This window comes from Melanotaenia boesemani, chromosome 18 (assembly GCF_017639745.1).
Source record: "Melanotaenia boesemani isolate fMelBoe1 chromosome 18, fMelBoe1.pri, whole genome shotgun sequence".
NCBI classification, from domain to species: Eukaryota; Metazoa; Chordata; class Actinopteri; order Atheriniformes; family Melanotaeniidae; genus Melanotaenia; species Melanotaenia boesemani.
In genome coordinates this window covers 9,500,994-9,522,007 of record NC_055699.1, presented here as the reverse complement: position 1 = coordinate 9,522,007, position 21,014 = coordinate 9,500,994, and the positions used below count along the sequence as shown (strand labels likewise).

General features: G+C 40.4%; 1 protein-coding gene across 1 annotated transcript in view; it reads left to right on the top strand.

Moving 5' to 3' along the window:
- pou6f2 (POU class 6 homeobox 2) overlaps window positions 1–21,014 on the top strand; it is a 67,665-nt gene that overhangs the window by 33,116 nt on the left and 13,535 nt on the right. Inside the window, exons 5-8 of the mRNA XM_041967504.1 lie at window positions 1,659–1,954; window positions 13,066–13,203; window positions 18,150–18,359; window positions 20,189–20,342. Coding sequence (XP_041823438.1) covers window positions 1,659–1,954; window positions 13,066–13,203; window positions 18,150–18,359; window positions 20,189–20,342 — 798 coding nt within the window. The remainder of the gene's footprint in view (window positions 1–1,658; window positions 1,955–13,065; window positions 13,204–18,149; window positions 18,360–20,188; window positions 20,343–21,014) is intronic.

The following is a 21,014-nucleotide window of genomic DNA, read 5'->3' as shown; positions in this document are numbered from 1 at the left end:
TGTAATAGTAAACAGGTGATGAGAGGCCCCTTATGATCATTTTATGATGTAAAGTGTCCTGTTACATAAATATATTATGTGCAACACTTCATTAAGACTCTTTTTTTAATGTGTTTTTAAATTTGTACTTGTAATGCTGGTGGAGATTCACTGAAGTCAGTGAAGAAAACCTGAAGAATAATTGAAAAAAGAGGAAAAATATTTCCTCTTTTTTCTACAATCAGCTTTTGATCCTCAGAGAAATAAATATATATGTTTCATATATGTATATATTTCAGACCCCACAGACCTGAATTATCAAGTTAAAGTTCATGACAACAATTTGAGAAAAAAAATGAACAAATGTAGTTTTTTTTGGAAGCTTTTCCAGTAGAAGCCTCTCTTCTCTAAAAAATAACATAGCAATGCAGCTTAGATTCACCAAATTACATCTGAACAAACCACAAGATTACTGGAGCACATGAAACCAAACATGTTCGGCCATAACGCACAGCTTTGCATTTAGTCAAAACTAAACACAGCATATTAACACAAGCACCTCATAAGTCAAAGCATGGTGGTGGAGGGGTGATGATTTGGACTTCTTTTGCAGCCACAGGACCTGGACACCTTGTGGTCACTAAGTTGACCATGACCTCATCTGTATGCCAAAGTATTCTAAAGTCAAATATGAGTTTATATGCCTTGTGTAATACAGACAAATATTCTGATAGTAGTTTCCCACCATGTCTGTTATGTTTTTAAATTCACTTAAATCAGTCTGTTAAATTGGCCATTGGCTGATTTATTTCACTGTATATAAAATTTTATTAGATTTAGTTTAAACAGCACCGACACAGTTTCAGAACAATAAAGGAAGTAATTTTTGTCATTGTATATATATATATATATATATATATATATATATATATATATATGTATATGTATATGTATATACATATATATTTATTTATTCCACAAATGTTTTTAAGGGACCACAAAAGAAATACACTGGCACTGAGGAACAGCATCATAGGATCACACAATGTTTTTATCTTAAATATTAGATTCTGCTTTCTTGGCTATATTTGCATGGATGGTGAGGCTGCTGTCTGAGTGTTAGCTGATTTTTTTTCCCTTGCATTAAAATTTAAAAGCATTTAAATGTAGAAATTAATTTCTAATAGCATGCCATTATTGGATCCAATTAGTTAATGGGTTTAATTCTAAACGATCCCTGAGAAGATGGATGTCTTTTTCTTATGAAATTTAAAGCCATTAAACCAAAGATTGTGTCTTTTTTCAAGTGACTATGATGACTTCTGGCTCCAGAGAGAGCAGTTATATCAGTCAGGTTCGATAGCTTTGTCCTCCAACTTGCTAAATTAAATTCACTGACTATCGTGCAGCTTAAAAACCCCGGAAGACTTTGTTGTGTCTCCATACAATTTACATGTGTCTCTCACTGTTTACCTATGCCTCCAACACCTCCATGTGTGCATGTATTTCTATTCAAGGTGTTAGAATATTCTTCAAATAATGAGGACTTTCTTTTTATGTGCTAAAACACATGTTGTCAGGTTGTCAGTCAATGCTAATTTGTGTTTGTTGTGCTATTTGTGTGATAGTTATGATGTCAGATGAAGAGAAGAATCAGGCAATTTTCCTTTCACCGACAGCTACCTCATCACTGAACTCCCAGCTCCAGCACCTGCAGCAGCTCCAACAGATGCAGCAACACCACCAACAGCAGCAGCAGCAACACCATCACCAACAGACCCACTCCCACGCTCAGAACCAGCTGTCATCCCAGCATCACATGACTCCACCCAACCAGCAGCAGACCTCTGTCCCCTCTCCAGGTTCTGCCTGTTCCTCCACCTCTGGACAACCGCAGCAGTCCCCACCTCACAGGCCCAACCAGTCACCGGCTCACAGCCTTCCCTCACCCGTTACTCCACCCATGCCTCTTCAGGTGAGTCTAAAAGCGCAATAATATTTAATGTAAATTGGTCATAACTGACAGATACTTCATTTTTTTGGAACTAGTTTATTATATTTGTGTTGAGAGCAGAGACTAGCATTGTAAAATCAAAATACTTCAAAAACTGAAGTGAAAGTCTAAATAGTGGCATGCTTGATAAAATGATTTGGTTAAGTATAGTGCTCAAGTATTAGACATTCACAAGTATGTATGAATGGAAGCTGCCAGCTTCCCTGTCTATGTGGAGCCATTAGAATATGCATCTTGTCACTGAATCCTTGAGGCACTTGAGCACATTGAACCTAGCAACCAGCCAAGACATGATTCACATCCTCCTGCTGCTCTTTCAGAGGTTATCTATCCTTAGACTTTCCAGACATAATCAGCTCCTTAATCTTTGCTGCTCTTCCTACTCAACCTCCTTTTTAGTCACTTTGTCTGTCCATCCATCTCAGCTTTTCTGTCCGTCTGCCTGTCACTGTGTGACGATAATAACCTATTTTATATCCCTGTGGTTTCATTTCTGGTGGAAACTGGCCAGGGTCGCCTTCCTGTCCCTGGTCACATTCATCAGCGTCAGACCCTTATTGGGTTGTGGTGCAAGCTTCTTTATGGCCAGGATGAGTTGGGCTATTTGTTTCCCCTTGCAGCCCTCTCTGGCCCTGTCACAGCCTAGTGAGACTCAGCAGGAAAAACAGCCTCTGGTTTTAATGGGCTCCAAAGGCTAGCCCCTACATCCTCATTGCTGTTGTATCCATAGATTCACTGAACAGGCTGGACAGTGTGTTCATTGCAACCTTTGATACAAAAGCTAGTGACCAAAATACAGATTCTCATGTTAAGCCTATGTTAGGCCGTGTCCAAAGACCTGAAGTACTCTTCAGTCAGGATCTCCAGTTTCGAAGTCTTTGATTTGCTTGGAAACCATCTCTTGGTTAACACACCATCCTTTTTCAACCAACATCAGCAGAGGTATTGTTATTTTAGAACAAGTTCACTGCATCAACAAGACTGAGACCCTTTGGTTTTTATAGATTGTGTTCTTCGAAAAGAAGCAGCATGGGTGATTATGATGACTGAGGACAGAACTTCCTTTAGGGGGGCAAAGAGGCCATATCAGGTATCATTAAGATATTGCCTCATGAAATAGGATTATGGGGGTGGGGTGGTGTAGTGTTAGTGTGTATGTGTGCGCACAAGGGACACAGAATGGACGTAAAAGGCTTAGTTTCTTTGGGTCATTCGCTGGGAGTGTATCGCCCAGTGAGGAGCCCACTCAAGGACAGGCCGTGCCCTCAGCACCCTCCCAAGGCTACATTAGGATTTAAACAGTAGCTCCACCTCCCTCCAACATTTGGGTCAGTGGATGAATTTTTAGCCTCAGAACCACTCAACTGCTCATTGGTTGATTCACAATTCAAAGAAAATTCCCTGAGCAGAGAAACAATTATAAACAGATGTGAATTGTTGATTATTTGTATGTTCTAATTAAACACACAGGATGGCTTTTTTGGTGTTTTGTTTTACCCAGAGGAGCTGGTCTATGCAGTAAAGTGCAGTCATAATTATCATAATACAATAAGCATTAGGCAGATAACACCCCTATTTCCTGCTGTCATTATCCAGACAAGTAAAATCACTCAGCCAGTCAACTATTTGCTAAAAATACGGTGCAAAGCTGCAGAGAGACAAACACTCATTATGTTCCAATTAATGTCTCATTGTAATTCTCTTCTTATGGGAGGTGTGTGATCTTTGTAAACTCATACCGAGGAAATCCTGAGTATTCATTACATCCCTTGTGCTGTTTTTAATTTGTGTGACAAAATTAATTAATTTGCACATTAATAACCTTATCAGAATACAAACCTACCACAACAGATCATGTCCCTTTGAGGCAAAGGTCTACACTTAGATTAATGCAACTAATATGGTCGAATGTTGAGAGATCGTACCTTCCTCTATACCTCCTACAGGCTCTGCTCCCTAACATGCAGAATGTTGTTGGGTATGGCCTGAAATAGCTACCAAAGTGATGACAAGTAGACAGGGGGGAGATTATGAAATTTGCTTAAGTGTGTTAATGGGCTGATTGTGGGAGCCCACTGGATTTTGCTGGAAGTTGATTGATTAGAGCTGCGGGTTTTCTCCACGCCCGGAGAGCTCAGGGATTTGACTGGGTAAAGGCGCGCCAAGTCTGTTACACCGGAATTGATCTTAATTAGATCTGAAAGACCTGCCACAGCAGAATGGTCGCGGCGATTAAAATGAAAAACAGGAGAAATTACTGATCAAATTAATCATAATGTCGGGCTACAGCTGTAGGTCTGGTGTAATTTGCCACTCCAGTGAGTTACATCAGCCCAGGCAGGGAGAGGAGAGGCAGTACATACTGATCCGTGGCAGAGGGAAGCTTAGGCCAGCCTATCAAATCTCTTATTCCAGTGTGTATGCCTGGACCATCCTGACCCAGCTGTGCCATCCATTGAAGCCTTAGCATCCCTTTCTGTACTTCTGATCTAATTAGTTGCTTTTTTATTTCCCATTTTTCTTTTACATTATGTCTTTCTCCATCCAGAAACTGCATAATCTACAGCTCTGCTGTTCTTGTCATGGCTGTCTTGTCACCAGCATGTTGTATGTTCACTAATAGCCTCTGACCTTGGTCCAGTGTCTGGCTGGCTGGTTTTTGGGGGGATTTGGCAGAGGTGGAGGTGTCTTGTCTTCCTCGTCTGTCAGACTCCTGCCGTCTGTCTCTCTCCTCTTTAAAGTCCTCTCCTTGATCGCTGTCAGAGCCCCACACTGGGTCTGTCCACTCTCCATCCACACACTCATAGGGGTAATTACAGCCTAGGGGCCTGCCTCCTATCCCTGTGCTCCACAATTTACCACCAAAGCGTCCACAGACATCTCTCTTCTTCCTTGCTGCACCCCGACATCACAGGACCGCAGGGCCTCAACCCACAAGTGCTGCAATTACCTGAGTCTCTCCTCAATCCTTTTCTCTCTCCCTGCTCTCTTCTCACTCCCCTTTCCCTCCCTCTCCTCTCTTTCGTGTGGCTCCCTGACTGTTCCCCGGCAATCAGCCTTCATTAGAAGCCTCTGGTGAAAACCCATCGTCACCAAGGTCAGCTGCTGCCAACCACAACGGCCTTTCAGAGGCCTGACTGTCTGCACTCTCCATCTTTCCTCACCTCCTTGCCATCTTTCCATTTGTCGTTGTCCTCCTCTTCCTCAAATCCTAGGCCCAACTCTGCTGCTTTTGTCTCCAACTGAGGCCCTTTCAGACACTCATGTCACTGTTTTCCGCTGCAGTGCACTTTTACTTATGTCAACCATTGTTAGAATCACCACTATCCAATTTTCTCTAAACGTCCCTCTTTTTAAAAAAATACGGACGTTGGGTGTTTCTCCCATTACATTAACATGTGCAGTAAATGAGCCCCACACATTGATTAATTGATTTTTCCAGATCAGCTCCATGTTCATTCAATTTAGCAAAGTGGAGGGCACTCATTCTGTGGGATATTAAATCAAAATTAAAATGACATGCTCAAATGTAGATGCAGTGGCTCACACTGTGGCTTGTCAATAAAAATGGCAACACTTAAGTTAACGGGGAAGAGTCCATTATGTTTCATGCCTGAGAACACTAGAGTCTGTGGTTTAAAAAAAGCCAGGATTTTATTTAATTTTTTAAAAATACTTTTTGATGTGTATTTGCCTGATTATATTCCTATTTGTATGAAAGTTTGAGGCGATAAAATTGATGGAAAATATATAAATAATATATATATTGGGGGGGTGCATGGCAGTTTATTTAAAAAATGTTTGCTATGTTCCTTTTAAGCTGGTTTTATATGCTTTAAGGACTAACACACACACACAAACATATATATATATATATATGTATATATATATACATATATATATATATACATAATATACATGTATATATGTGATGGCTGTGTTTAAATGACTGCTGTGGCTGTGTGGTGCATGAACAGGCCTTCTCTCTAGCAGCTCAGCCTGGCCTCTTATTAATGCACAGGAGATCCGGCTCTTAAGAAGGCAGAAAATTGCCTTACATAACAAGCGCTCCACAATTTAGAAATACAAATGTGCACTGTTGACTGAAGCAGAAAATAAGACTGTTGCCCATCAACAGCACCACATTTCATATGAATAATTATAAAGCATGGGAGCTAGATGAGGAAAACAACCTGACCATGACAGCTCTACTACTTTTATTTACTTCAAATGAGGGATTAGGCAGGGAGAAAATATACGACTTAAGGACTAAAGATGAGCCTTGAATTTCTAAATAAGAAGAAACTTACATTTATCATATTTCAGAAGGATCATTTGGAAAACTGTGAAGGCACTTTCACTTTTAAAATTGCGCCTGCATTGCACCATGTACTTACTTTGTGGCTTTTGCGGGATTTCTGAGCTTTCTGTCATCACAGAGATGATATTTCCTTTACTTTTCAAGGTCTATAATTCTTCTAAACCTGGCTCTGTTACTCTGGAAGTGTGCAAAGGGCTTCCAGCTCCGACACCCTGCAGAAAGGCTCAGCTCCCCGATCAACCCACATGCACACTGGGGGCAACTTGCATTAGACGCCCACATGGGAGCCCTCTGATGGAGCACCGAACTAGGGCTCACCTAACAGTGGATAAGGAATAGGGTTTCTTTAATTATGAGGCAGGGCTGTGACATTGAGTTCCCCCCTTTCTCCTCTAGCAGCCTCTCAGACACCGTCTAAGTGCTCCGCTCCGCTGAGGAGGCCAGTCCCCCCGCGGGGCGCGATTCCACTGCCTGTAATTTCTGATGCCCATTAGTGACCGCAAACAGAGCACCGGTCTCAAACAAGGAATACAACCATGCTGCACTGCCACGTTGTAAAAAGACCCTTTTAATGCAGTGTTATTGCATTATGCCCTCCTCATAGACCAAGGCAAAAGTCCCATTTGCGGTCCCTGCAGAATATTATGAGAATTTCTTCTCCATAGTGTTTTTAGTTGTGGTTAGCTGAAGATAAATGTGGTACATATTTTCAGATGTCCAACGTTCTGTGTCAACTGAAATTCTCTGAAACTGTTCTCTTTTGCTCTGTACTTTATAAGGAGCTTTTTTTTCCTTTTTTTATCTGATAGTTGATTTTATGTCCTTTTTCATTATTAGTGGGAATGTGCATTGATGGATTTTGTAATGAGACTCCACTAGAATGCAAGAAGAGTGTTTTTCCTTCAGTCAACTCCTCCAATGGAGAAGTCTTTGAAGTCAAAACTGAAGCAATCAATACAAATATGGCCGTACATTTCATCAATTCATCTCTCCACTTTTACTGATTTAGCTTGTGCAACGACTGTGAGTATTTTGGGGGGAAAAGTGAGAAAGACAGTGAAGCAGAGAGGCACAAGAGGAGAGGAGGGAGGATGGTGGATTTATCGATCAAGGGTGACCACATCTTAGCCACAGAGCCCCTCTCTTGTGATTAATCTTGGGGCTTAGAGTTGCCCAATGACACATGACAGGCCTCCTCCTCAAACTCCTCCATTTCTCTTCATTACTGGCTGTATTTTTGGACACCACAGAGGAGAGTAATCATTTACCTTTATTGTGTTTATAAAGCTGCAGCATGGATGACCCTTCCTATATTGAATTGAGGACATCAAAAGATCACTGGACATTGATTAGGAGGATATTAAAGTCATTCAAATGCTATATTTATATGTCAAACAACAGCAGAGTGAAAAGAGATGCCATTTCCTCCTAAACGAAAAGGAATGGGATGTAATCAGTCCAGTTAAAACAAGACATGCTTTATCTTATATTAATATTTGTAGTAATAGTCATATAAAGGCCGAGAAGAGTCTTTGTTATTACACCATAATGATAGTCTTCTTATGTTTTCATAGCCTGATCTGCAGACTTTGCTGATTTTATTCCAGATTTTCTCACAGCAACTAAAACCATAGCCAGGTATTCACTTTAAAATCATAGCTGGGGAAACAGTAGATTTACTGCAACACTGGTTGCTGCCATGATTCCCAACCCAGCACCAGTATGATACAGAAATAACTGCACCAAATATGTCACATCATGAGCTGAAATGGTCAGCACTTTCCTGTAGATACTTAATCACCACATAGTTTGAAATTTAATACATCTGGAAACAGCTAAATATTATAGATCATTCCTCAGGAAGAGAAATAGTGTAAGAAGATTGTGGTATAACTTATATTTTTACTCGCAGTGTTCCCCAACCAGAGGAAATATACTGCTGCTGTGATTGATGACAAAGAACCCACTCTGAGCCACTGTTCTTCACAATTATCAACAAATGGGCTTGAGCAGATTTTATGTAATGATTAAAGCTGCTGTTAATTTCACATGAAGGTAATGAGTGAAGAGATTGACGGCCACTGTCCTACACTCCATCATCCCTTTATAGTTAGTTTTAACGTCTCCACGACTCTTTCCTCCCTTCATTTGCATTTTGCCTCATTAGGTGTAGCCATTTCTGGGACTGCCTGCGATAGCCATTTCCTGGAGTTAATGCATTTTATTTGATCAGCCAAACCTCCTCAGTTAACTAGCTGTCATTCTGGAGTTTCATATGACATCACTCCATTAGCACCTGCCATGCCACCCCAGCCACCTCCTCATCCACACCCGCTGCCACCCCTATCCCTCCACTGCCTTAAGCAATTACAATGTCCAACTGTCACCGAATGCAGCGTTATTGTATTTTGCTGAGTGTTATCTGCCCCAGTTGCTCTATCTGTCTTTCACTTCCCAATATTTTTCCTCAAGAATGGCTCTTTTTGGGTTTTATTTTTCACAACGGCTGCAGCTAAGGCCCAGCGGTGAGCAATAGGCTGAGCTTGCGGGGCTCAGAGAGCACAACTGCTGTATGAGGCCCACAACCAAGGGACCAGAGGTGTTTTGGAGGGCCTAATGGCATTTTGATGTTCATAAGCACAGTGGATGTGAGGAAGGGGAGGCAGGAAGGTGGGGGAGAAGCCGTTTTAGGGGAGGAGGAGAATTAGCAGAGGACTGTCAGCAGAGGACTAGCAGAGTCCTGACAGACAGAGAACGTGTTTTCTCATGTCACAGCTGATTACATTCACTCTGAAGTGGGAAAAGAGCAGGGAGGAGACAGCGATGGTGGGCCGGGTTGGTCGAAGGGAATTTTCATGTTGTTTCAGATAAAAGGCATACCTTTCATACAGGAACAAGAGCTGTATTGACTGTTAATTTACCCTGTTGAGAACCACTTTTACACACTTTTATATAAAGCTTTGACACATCTTAGAATTTCATGTCTCTGTCATAGCTTGCATCTGCCTGTAATTAGTTATATTTAGTCACGTTTTTAAAAGAAAAAGGGTTATGTGTTCCTCCTTTTATTCTCAATTAAAAACACTGCTGACCGCTTCCCTAAATTCTTCCGTATGGTTTTATAGTCCCTTTCAGTGTTCTTTGCAAAATCAGATAAACCTTTAGCTTTGCTCTTGACTCATAGATGAGCAGAAAATATCTTTTACACACCGCTGAAGCTTGAGCGTCAACAAACCTGCGCCCTTGCCAGTATCTGGGCTACCTGTCCATTTATCTTCGCTCTTTTTTGTCCCACATCAGCCCAGAAAGAAAGCAATTAAGTTCAGAATGGCCACACGAAAAGGGAAAAATCAAGAATAAACTGCAGTTAGTTTGTGTCAGATGATTTTAGTTTGCAGGGGTCTCTCCACGGTTTACGGGGACACTATTTTTCCCTCTATTCCTGAGATTACACGGGTTGCTGCACCTGGTGACCCTCATGGTCAAACAGGCGACTGAGAGCCCAGCAGAGTTTACATTCCCTCACCTTCATTTTTTTTCTACTTTTTTTACAGGTTGTTTTTTTCCCTGTCAAAAACATTTATTTAGTGTTTACTGATCCCCATGTGACCCTTTATATTTGGCTATATTAAACTGGGATAGTGGAGTGAGTGATAGCTGTTATAGGGAGTCAAAAGTGATAAAATCATGTCACATAATATAATGGAGGCTGTGGCAGTTTGCTGCTACAAAACATTAGGATCTAAAAAGACTTTTACATTTCTTCCTTGAATTTTACCATAAAGTTGCACCGATGTTTTTCCTACAAACACATTGACTTTGGTTTATTTTAGTATTTGTGTTACCCTAAAAGTGAAATGGCTGACCAGGGTAGTCTGAAGACAGAAACTCTTGTGATGCCTTTTTCATGGTGAATAAAAAGAATCACAATGGTTAACATGCAGACTCTACAAACTGGAAGATCACTGTTTATCTCCACCAACACATGCAATCAGTACAAATACCAGGCCAGGTCTGTCATTTTGTGCCTCCTGCCGAGGTGTTGAGAGGAGTCACCGTGGCGGAAAATCACCTGTTTAGGTGTTGAACACAGCCTCACCTCTCCTTATTCCTGGCTCTCCTTCTAACTGCTATCCATATTACCCAGTGCCAGACATGCAGCAATAAAGCCTGCTCTCTTTTCACCTAGATTTACCAGAATAACATAGCATCTGGAAAGGCTATCATCGACTGAAACTCAATGATAATATTTCAAAATAAATCTGAAGGCTTCACCAGCAACCTATCACTCACACAATGACACCAAACACAGCAGATTTTCAGGGAGACTCTAGGTGTGCTCACCTGAGCATTCCACATTATCTGTTTTTTTTTTTTTATCTGTGGCCTCTGTTTAACTCTGCTTAACTGACCATGTTGGCTTTTCTTCCACTATCACAACACCTGCAATAGCGTGTTTTCACTAACATGACTTAAAAATCCCTCAGGTCAGTCATTTGTATTCATAGCCTGTCTCATCTAAACTACCAAAGAAGCTTTCATTTCTTTTCAATTCCAGACTGACATTAATATAATCTTTTACCTCATCATATGAGCTGCATCTTTGTTTGAAATGAGTGTTTTATAAGTGTTGTCATAAGGGTTGATATGCATCATAATGTTGCTTTTTTAAAAAAAATATAAAAGGATTGATTTGTTAAAATTAGTTCTTATAGAACGATTTCATAACAAAATGGGATATGATCTTGATTATTATTACACACATTTTAACAACCAAGAAGACACAGTAGAGGCCCCATACATGAGGTGGAGGAGCTGCTTTAGCTTTCATTTCATTGCCTTTAGTTAATTTAAAAAAAAATTCCAAATAATCTTTAGATTTCACAACAACCATCTGCTGTTTTTAAGCTTTGAATGTACTACTCGTCAAATAGAATAATGAAATATCTATTTTCTATATATTGGCTTTACAGTAAATACAATTATACCTTCTCAGCTTTTTGTGTTCTTTTTTATTAAAAATTTAAGCCTTATATATATTTTTAAATATAATAGATACAGCTTAGGCTCTTAAAGACATACATTGATTGAGTGATAATAAACAAATATTACAGCAAGACAAATTTATGAAAATATCCTTTTATTGACAATCATAGCAAGTTGAATAATGTATTAAGCGATCAAGCTATGTCAGCCAACAACAAATCAAGTATAATATAAATATACTAAAATCATAATACAATACAAAACTAGGACATTTTAGAGACTGTTGTGTGCCATGGGATAAAAAGAAAGAGTTTAATGAATCTCAATGGCAATGTTCTTCCCTGTTACAACATTTTAAACCATGGTAAGCTTGCAGACCAGTGTTAGTATTAGTCTGCCTGAATTACTATAACTCTGGCCTGAATGATGCTAACTTTAAAATCAGACTGCGTGTTTTGTTTTTGCTTTCATTAGTTTGTTTTTTTTTTTTTTTTCCAATATTTGGGATTTTCATGGTTTCTGAAGGACGACCGCTGAACACATAAAAGACAATCTTGCGATTATCGAGGAAAAACTGGATGACTTTCAGACGAGAGGAGGCAATATCAATCACGGCCAATTTGAGGCCACCAACATGAAATATGATTTCATAAGACAAATGCAGTGTCATTCTTAATGTGCTTAACCTTTACTGTCAATGAAAAAGTATTGATCGCTTGGTGGCATTTTTTCATCATTTGATTTCAGAAAGTGTAATAATATATGGTGGTGGGATAAGATAAAAGATAAATGGCAACTGAATGATCTAAGATGAAGAAAGCTAAATTCTCAGCAGAGGACTGCGAGTGTAGAAAAGTTGATATTTCAGAGAAGAATTTCTGCTGCAGCGCAGTCTTTTTTTAGTCTTGTATATAAACTTTTAATTTCAGCCGTCTTGTTTGAGTTAAGTAACCAGCATTAGCAGCAGGGAGCAGGCAGCCAGCTTCGAAGCAGTGTTTCTATTATTTCTCTATTCTGTTGAGTAATTGGGAGGTCTCCTATCTCTTTTTGTCTTTGATCTACTTACTCAACCTAATAAGACTTTGCTCTGCTGCACTACAACCAAATAAGCAGTGCATTTTCAGCCTCCTAATAAGTGGTTAGCTTGATTTATATGGGTAATCTCAGCAATGTGGCGGAGCTCTCCAACCTCCCTTCAATGCAAGGAGCCTTTCCTCATAACCACAGGCCAAACCGGATGAGTCCATTACAACGGGGGTAAAGATGGTCATTTTAGCCTTCCTCTGCCTCAACAGTATCACTGTGTTTGAGTCTTACGGCACAGGAGGATTTCTTAGTCGAAGGGTATTGAAGCAACTGACGATACAGTGATGCATAGCCGTGTTGCCTGGCTCTATTGTGAGAGCAGGGAGTGGGTGGGCCGCTGGTGCAGGTGGAAAGACTAGCTTCAGCCCATGGGGAACCCCAGGGGCCAGGGAAAGCACTTAGAGTGGTAAAATGGCCACTTATTCACAGCCTCCCTCCAGTTTTCACTGCTCCTCCCTACCCTCGAGCCTCCCACTGGGTCCAGGAGCATAAACCTCTGGGAACTGTATGATGGACTGCATAGCCCTCTCTGCAAGTAGCCTCTTCTGGCCCTGACAACAAAACAAAAGTGTGAACCCTGTGAGCTGGCTTCTTCTGGAAGCTGTATTGTATTCAAAGTATCGGCTCTGAAAACATTAGTAGACATAGTTCTAATGAATTTTGCCTTTGCCCTTTCCAGCTGAATCCTCTGGCCAACCAGGCGGCAGTAGCAGCAGCAGCAGCCATGGGATCCATCGCCGGCTCTCAGGTGTTTGGTAACACCCTGTCAAACCTGCAAGGGGCCACCGGGCAGCTTGTCACCAATGCACAAGGACAGGTTAGTGCAACACACAGGTTAATAACATGCAGATTGATTACTTTTATGTAAAACTAATAAAATACTACAGCAAGAAAACAGTTACCTCGGTGACCAGCCCATTGCAAGTTAATTTATCTGGTATGGACATACAAACCAAATAAACCACTTGTATAGTAATTCTGATCTCTTCCATAGATTTCTAGCTAGGGCTCTCTGTGTTGCCTTGAATCAGTTTGTCCAGTCACACCCGCCCATATATTAGGCATTTTGGGAATAAGTAAACCCTTCCTTCTCTTATCCACATGCGCCTGTCGGAGTAAAGCGCTGACCTTGTCATATTTAAGGGTGGCTGCAGAATTGTTCCATCAGTAGCCAGAGGCTTGAACGATGATGCTTGTCATTGTGGAGCTCTATCTAATGAATCATCTTATCTCAGGTGCACACAGCACATATTAAAGGAAGATTGTGTGGACATTGAGCCCTTTTGTGCTTCTTTGTGTTATTTACATTAACCCCTGTTTTATCTTTTAAGGCTTGTACTGCTCTTAAAGTGTTGACCTCACAAAAACATAAAGACATCGATGCAGCTGGAAGCAGTTCTCAGTAAAATACATACAGACTTCTTGATTTTTAATGCAACCTTCCATAGTTACATTTACTGGTTCAACCATGCTTGACTATGTAAAGGAAAATGCAGTGCGAAAGCGAGGATTTGATCCTAAACGTTGCTAATGAGACAGTATGGACTTCCCTGGCTCAAAAGGTGCCTGGAGCACTGGGAATAGATCACTGTGGATATGGACTTGATGGGATGCTCTGTGCTTTTGTAGTGTCTTGGTGGCTGACACTCCCTGACATAATCAGGTCACAGAGATGGTCAAAGCCCTGGGCTACAGCCTTTGCTCCCCACCTTATTATTCCACAGCATTATTCAGGCAGAGGCTTCTGAAATATGCACTTCCCTATCAGAAGGTCTTGCCCCTCCTTTACCCTAAACACCGAAGATATTATACTGGCTAATACACACCTCTCATAAAGCAGACACAACTTTCTACTTACTGGATGGCTTCTGTTTTTTAGGGCTGTGTTTCATTTCAATGTAGGGGCAATCTTTATCATCCCTGCATTCGCATCTAAAAAGCCACACTTTCTTGAATTAAGAAAACAGTATACTCTCTTTGGTTTCTTAATTTCCTTTACAGTTCTGTCAAAAGACCTTTTCATAAGGAAGAAGTACAAGAACCTTGAAGTTTCATATTTTTTAAAACTTAATTATATTGAATCCTGCTTTATTATTCTCCAAAGAAATTCAACAAGACTTTTTTTATGTTCAGCACCTCTATATCAGTGATTAAAGCTGTGAATAAAAGCCACAATTTTTAAGTCAGGCTCACTCCAAAGATATATGTATATAAATGTTCGTCTTTATAAATAAGTGACATTTTTTCTTCTCTTTAGTGTAACTTTTCACTTTTCCTGTTGCATTCAAATGTGATTAATATTGTATCAGTCTACAGAGATGTAAAAGGCAGCCTTTTTTTTTCTTAACCTATGCATATGGAAAGGTGTAGACACATCCAAAACTACTTTTTAGGTTCACCCAAATGATGCCGCTTTGTCCATGAAAATCATTTCCTCCCATTCTCTCCCAGCATTTTCACCCTTTAGTCAAGTGTTAAACCCGCTGGCCAGATAATGAAAGTGACAAGTAAAGATCACATTCCCTGTACACTTGCAAGCAAGCTGGCCTGTAAAGCAGGTGAGGCTGAACTACAACATAAGCAAGCCATCTGTATATTGATGGAGGCCTCCGGCCCTTAGATCAAGTGTAACCACTGTGTAAACTGCTATTGCCCTTGTAATTGTAGTGTGTGGCTTCAGGTATTGATTCTTTTCGCGATCAATAAATCTGTCAATTCCATACAAGTTCCAGGATTAGTTATTTTGTCCCAACAACAATTCAAAATCTAAAGCATTATACATATATAATTATATCAAATGCATTAAAGCAGCATTCTCTCACTTAATAAGGCTCATGTTTAATTATTCTATTGCATAAATAATTACGCTATTTAATTATCACCCACTTTTTTCATCTCTAATATTTGTTTTCTTTCATATTTTTTTTTAAAATTAAGACTCGTGTTTTATGCTTCCTTGAAAAATAAATTTGGATAAGAAGAAACATCTTCTGTTTAGTGAGTCTTTGTGAGGCTTTGATTTGTTCTGAATTTTAGTCTCTTTGGACTTGTGTATTGACACAAGTCCAGACTTCCCAAACATTTTCCCTTGCGGGTGTCAATTCACTGCATGAACAGTGGAGGAGTGAAAATAAGCAGAGATATTGCCTGGTGACCATAACTAAAGACACAGATTGCCCTGGCTGGAGAGATGAGATGACATTTCTGTGGAAACAAGAGCAGCATAATCTTAATGAGTTCTGCTGGGTAGAGAGAGGCACGTTACTCACATGCCATGCTACAACTGGAGTGGGAAGCAAAAACAAAAAGCAAAATATGGGGAGGGGAAAAACCTGGAAGCGGGGAAATGTTTTGAAATGTGAATGAGGGGGGTCACAAAGGCTGCTTATGTATGAAATAGCTGTGTGATGAAATTGCATCTTAAGAAACACAATCTGGTGTTAGGAAATGGAAATCATGATTTCATGTTTTTATCAAATTCCTACTTGTTGCTCGCCAAGTGAATTTCCTGGAGGTTATTTTACAGCACATTGGAAGGACAATCTACAAAACCCAAAGAAAAAACATATGTAAATGTTGATAGTGATAGAAAAAAAGCAATCAATCTTGGTTTTAATTCATTAAAATATTAGCATGATGCTGAAAGCGCTTTAAATGAATTTTTGCATTTTCATATAAATAAAGACTTACTTAACTTGAAATTATACTCATATGACATGACAAGGGTTTAAACAGAAGCTTGGACCTCTCAAAATGAAATTTATTAAAATATTTTTATTTTTAAACAAATGCAACATGCACATTTATCCAATTATGTTAAGGACTCAACTTTCTATACAGCTGCAAACACTTGTTAACACTTGAAAGAAGTAACATTACATTGTTTGATACTTTAGTTTTTGTAATGTAAACTTGTTATATGCTTTTTATTTCACTCAGAAAACTGTGACAAAGTGACACGTTAATATTGAGTAATGAACTTTGTCTCAGTAAAATATAAATCATTGTTTTCTGTTCAACAGGCAATAGTAAGGTCTTGATTATGTTTGAATAAAAAGTAATTAACTTCTACTGAAAGCCTTTCCTTTTTACCATTAACACTTTTAACATGACAACTCAGACCTCCAAGATACCCTTAGTAGCCTAAGTGGAGCTCTGTGACATTAATATGAAACATCTGCAGGGATATTCAGATAAAGATACATTGCACACTGGGATGAGAGCTAAGCTGTCAGTTGCCCGCTCCTTTATTATGCTTATAGAACAACCACTTAGTCCAATGATGATGAATAATTGAGCGGAACAAGTTCTCTGCCACAGTGGCATGCAGAGCTGGATCAGTGGGACTCAGGAGACACAGGCGTCAGGCAGGGCAATAAAATATGCTAAGTGGCAGGAGAGCATTACAGGGAATTTGTAGAGCCGGCGCAGAGAGAGAGATAAATTATCTCTCCCCTAATGCGAAGCAACGTAAGCAAATGAGCCGTGGCAGGGATGAATTACAGATTGTCGGCCCACCTTTATCTCACAGATCCCTCCCTATTATGTCAAAGAGATGGGGGGAGAGAAGGGAGGGGGTGTGGGAGAATTGGACCATCCACTGAAACACATTAGCAGTGGTGGCAATAGAGATGAGGGAACCAAAAAAAGAGGCTGTTTGTAGTTCTGTGTTGCTTTGGGCAGTAGTGTAGAAGCTTTGACTGGAATACAAACATAAAGAGAATGAGTCCAAGACACTGCAATTTCAGCAGAAGTAGCTCTTCGCCCAGTTGCCAAATAACAGAATTTCAAATGATGCCGTCTCATCCATGTTGAGCTGCTCTCTGGTGTAATGAGGCTTGGTGGAGGAGCGCTGCCAGCAGGGGGGTCAGGGCGACGGCTACTCAAAACCAGTCCCCAGATGACATTAACCTTCATCATAGTGAAGAGGCGCTAAGTCCCCCCTAAAGCGCCACTCTTGGCCACACTCTGGCAGCTTTGAGAGCTAAAACGTTGCAGTGACACTCTGCCACCCCCTTTGATCTACCCTTCCTGATTACAGCCACAGTGGAGGGGAGAGCAAGGGGTGGAAGGGGGGGCGAGGAGGGGTGGAGTACCCCTGGGACCCTGAGAGTTGAATTTTAGAGATACAGGGTCCTGTCTTGCTCTCTGATGCTCCTCTTTTCTTCCTCTTATTGTTTCTTTTCTTGCTCATTCTTTGCACTTCTTCCTGCCTGTGTGTGCGAGTGGGTGAAAAGGGGGTCTGTGCCTCTCAGCAGCCTCACTCCTTCTCACCAGAGACAGACAAAGACACTTAAGCACAAATACACACACACACACAAAGACACACACACTTTCATTTCGGTCTTGGCCTGGTGATGGATAATACAGTCAGTGGTGTGCACCATCACACACACAGGTATTCAGCACTGACCTTTGCAGTGCGCTCCCAGCAGTCTGCTTTGGCTTCACTTGCTTCAACCTGAAAAACCACATCAGTGACAGTCGATCAGTGGACACTTCAGCATGCTTGTCTCTCAGAATCACACACACACATACATCAACTCAAAAGCAAAGTGCTCTAATTAGTCTCATAACACACAAAAGATCTCAAGTTTCAATCTCATGCCATTCCTTCCACCACCAAAAAATAAATAAATAAAAAGACTTTCACAGCTGCAGATAGAATTTTGACTGATACCTCCAGTAGCATTTGCCCACTCTGCGCTTTCTCCTTTTTAAATCCACCCAGCTGATTTCATCTCCGCTCTGCCCCCTTTGTAGATAATTGGAACAATCCCACTGATGCCCAACTCTGCAGGGTCCTCCAGCCAATCAGGGGGTGGCAACCCAGCACTGCAGGTACAGCCAATTACACCTCAGCTTCTGACCAACGCTCAAGGCCAGATCATCGCCACAGTGATCGGCAATCAGATCCTGCCTGTCATCAACACCCAGGGAATCACGCTGTCACCAATCAAGCCTGGACAGCAGGTAACATATACACTCACGTACAAACACACACAAATACAAAAGAAGATCACCTTTAGAGCAACTTATTACATCCTTAAATTCACAACCCAAAACTGATCAAAGGCTGTTTTTAAAATTGTGGAATGAGCAACACCTAGTGGAATAACACTTCATGAAGTTGGTCCTTTTCTGATGCTAAACACTTCCTATTTTTTCCTGCTTCAGCCCTCATAACACTCATTTGCATCATGCCACTTGGAAAAAATAGTAGCTTTTGCCACATTTGATCACAGTGTGTGTGTGTGTGTGTGTGTGTGTGTGTGTGTGTTTGTGTGTTTCCGTGTGTGCACATGTTTGCAAGGTATTTGTCAACCAGCCTTTCAGACACGGTCTTGGCAAGACTGCTAAACCTCTGCCGAGCACAAATTTAGAAAAATAAGAAAAAAAGGAAGGAACACTATTCATCACCTTGCTTAAAACCCTAAAACTCAAACACTTGTGTCTCGGTTTTCCACCTCTTTCCATTTCACTCCCTCCTCCTCTCCTATTTAAGTCAGACTCTCCAACCTTCTGATTTATCCTCTCTGACTTGTACAAGAAGAATTTTGTTTTGATTTAGGGAACGGCACATAAAACGCTTAATATTGTTCTGTTTTGCACCCCTGATTTGAGTTCAAACTGTAAGTTGAGCAAACATCTTCTCCTCTCAGTTTGGTGATCTATATGATGCATAAATGTAGCAGCAGATGCATGCACACTGACACATGCACAATGAAAATGTTATTGACTTGATAATGATGATGCCACTGCAGAATTACAGGGTAAAGGTTCACAATGAAGGCCCCTGCAGTGCAGAATAGATGAACTCTATCTGCAGATGGACACCTAATTGTGGCACCCGAAACAGCAGATCATACTCTCGAATGAATTAATGCATTTGTAATATTGTTTATGCTTTTGTCTACACTTCAAAGCCAGCATGTACACATTGTTCCACAGGCATAATTTACGGTTGTCAGAGCCTGCAGTCTAGAATATTTCCAGTGAAGCTAGATAATTCTCCGAGCCTGTCAACAGTCCTGACAGTGTGTGCATCGCTGTTGACACCCCCCTCACCATCCAAACAAACACATGCCACAGAAAAAATAATTAATAGCAAAGAAGGAGTGGAGAAGGCAGCCCAGTTTACTGTGGAGACAGCTTTTCGTTTTAAAAGTAAAGACATACCATCTTGATCTTGTAAAAGCAATCCAAATGTGCATAAAACATGAAAATACATAGTGTTTTGCCATCAGAGCACGTAGCTGGTGGATCATGAATTATGTTTGATATAGGGACTGCTGTGTCCACAGGTTTTTATTTCCCATTCAGGCTGACATTATTAGAATCCTCACAAGTGAGATGACAAGAAGGAAAAGTCTAATTGTCATGAGCTGTTTTCTTTTTTTGAACAATTGATTTCTGCTGAAAAGCAATTATAAAGCTCACAGACAGTAGAGTACCTGAGCTGAGCCAGGATGCACTTACTTTTAAACTTACTGCAATAGTAAACCTCTACTGTATAGTACTAATAGCACTAAATTCTGCTCTGTCAGTCTGCAAACTACAGGCAGTAATTACACCAGTCAGGTACAAGGTAAATCTAATTATATCCAGCTTCTAAGTGGCCAGCTGAGCTGTTGATTTGCTTGTGAGATCTTAATTTTGTAGTCCAGTTACCATAATGACATGATTATTATTGTAAATTATGATTGTTATAATGATGTGTAGCAGGAATAATGGATATTTTTCTGTGCTTGTTGCTGTCAATACATCATGTCAGCTCTCTGTGTTTGTGTTTGTGTGTCCAGCTGCCTCAGGCTCAGCAGGGTCAGACAGGCACTGCATCGTCTCAGCCAAACCTGCTCCACATGCCCCACAGACAGAGTCCTCTCCACCAGGCCTCCTCTTCCTCCTCCACCTCCTCCTCCTCCTCGGCTCTCAGCGTGGGGCAGTTGGTCAGCAGTAAGTGTTCGACACATTTCACAAAGCTGCAACATGCCTTCAGTTGCATGAAATACATAGATTACAAAAAGCTCATTGTCCCCACATCTTACCGGGGGAATGTAGCCATGGAGATGGATTTGGTTTCTCTCAGAATAATGGGCATCCAAGTTCAATAAGGTGGAGCTGATATATATTTTTTTATTCTGCTTTAACACACCTAAACCAGCAAATCACTCCAGTTTTGATCACTTAGAGCAAATTTTTACTTGAGAGTTTAAACACATCTGGTGTTCCAATAAGTAGCTGGACAGTATATGTGAGAATGACCAAAGATAAACAACAGTGTGTGTGTGTTCACTATTATGGAAGAACATGTCAGCCACTACAACAATATAGTTTGTTGTGTTCTCTTTAGTTGCTGGATGACAATAGAGCTCTGTGTCACAGAGAAACTTGATATCAGGCTTTGGCTGCACAAGTAATACTTTGTCGTAAGCTGGGTTCATTGTTGCTCTCGGTCTTTCCAGGTGTTTGTTGACAGTAAGAAAAATTATTAATAAAATACCTTGAAATTTTTTAAAACAATAGAAAAAGCTGCTAGTGCCAGGGAAATATTTGTTATTGATGCAAATCAACTTAATTTATTAATTTATTATTTATTATTTTTTACTTTTTCCTTTTAAATACAGA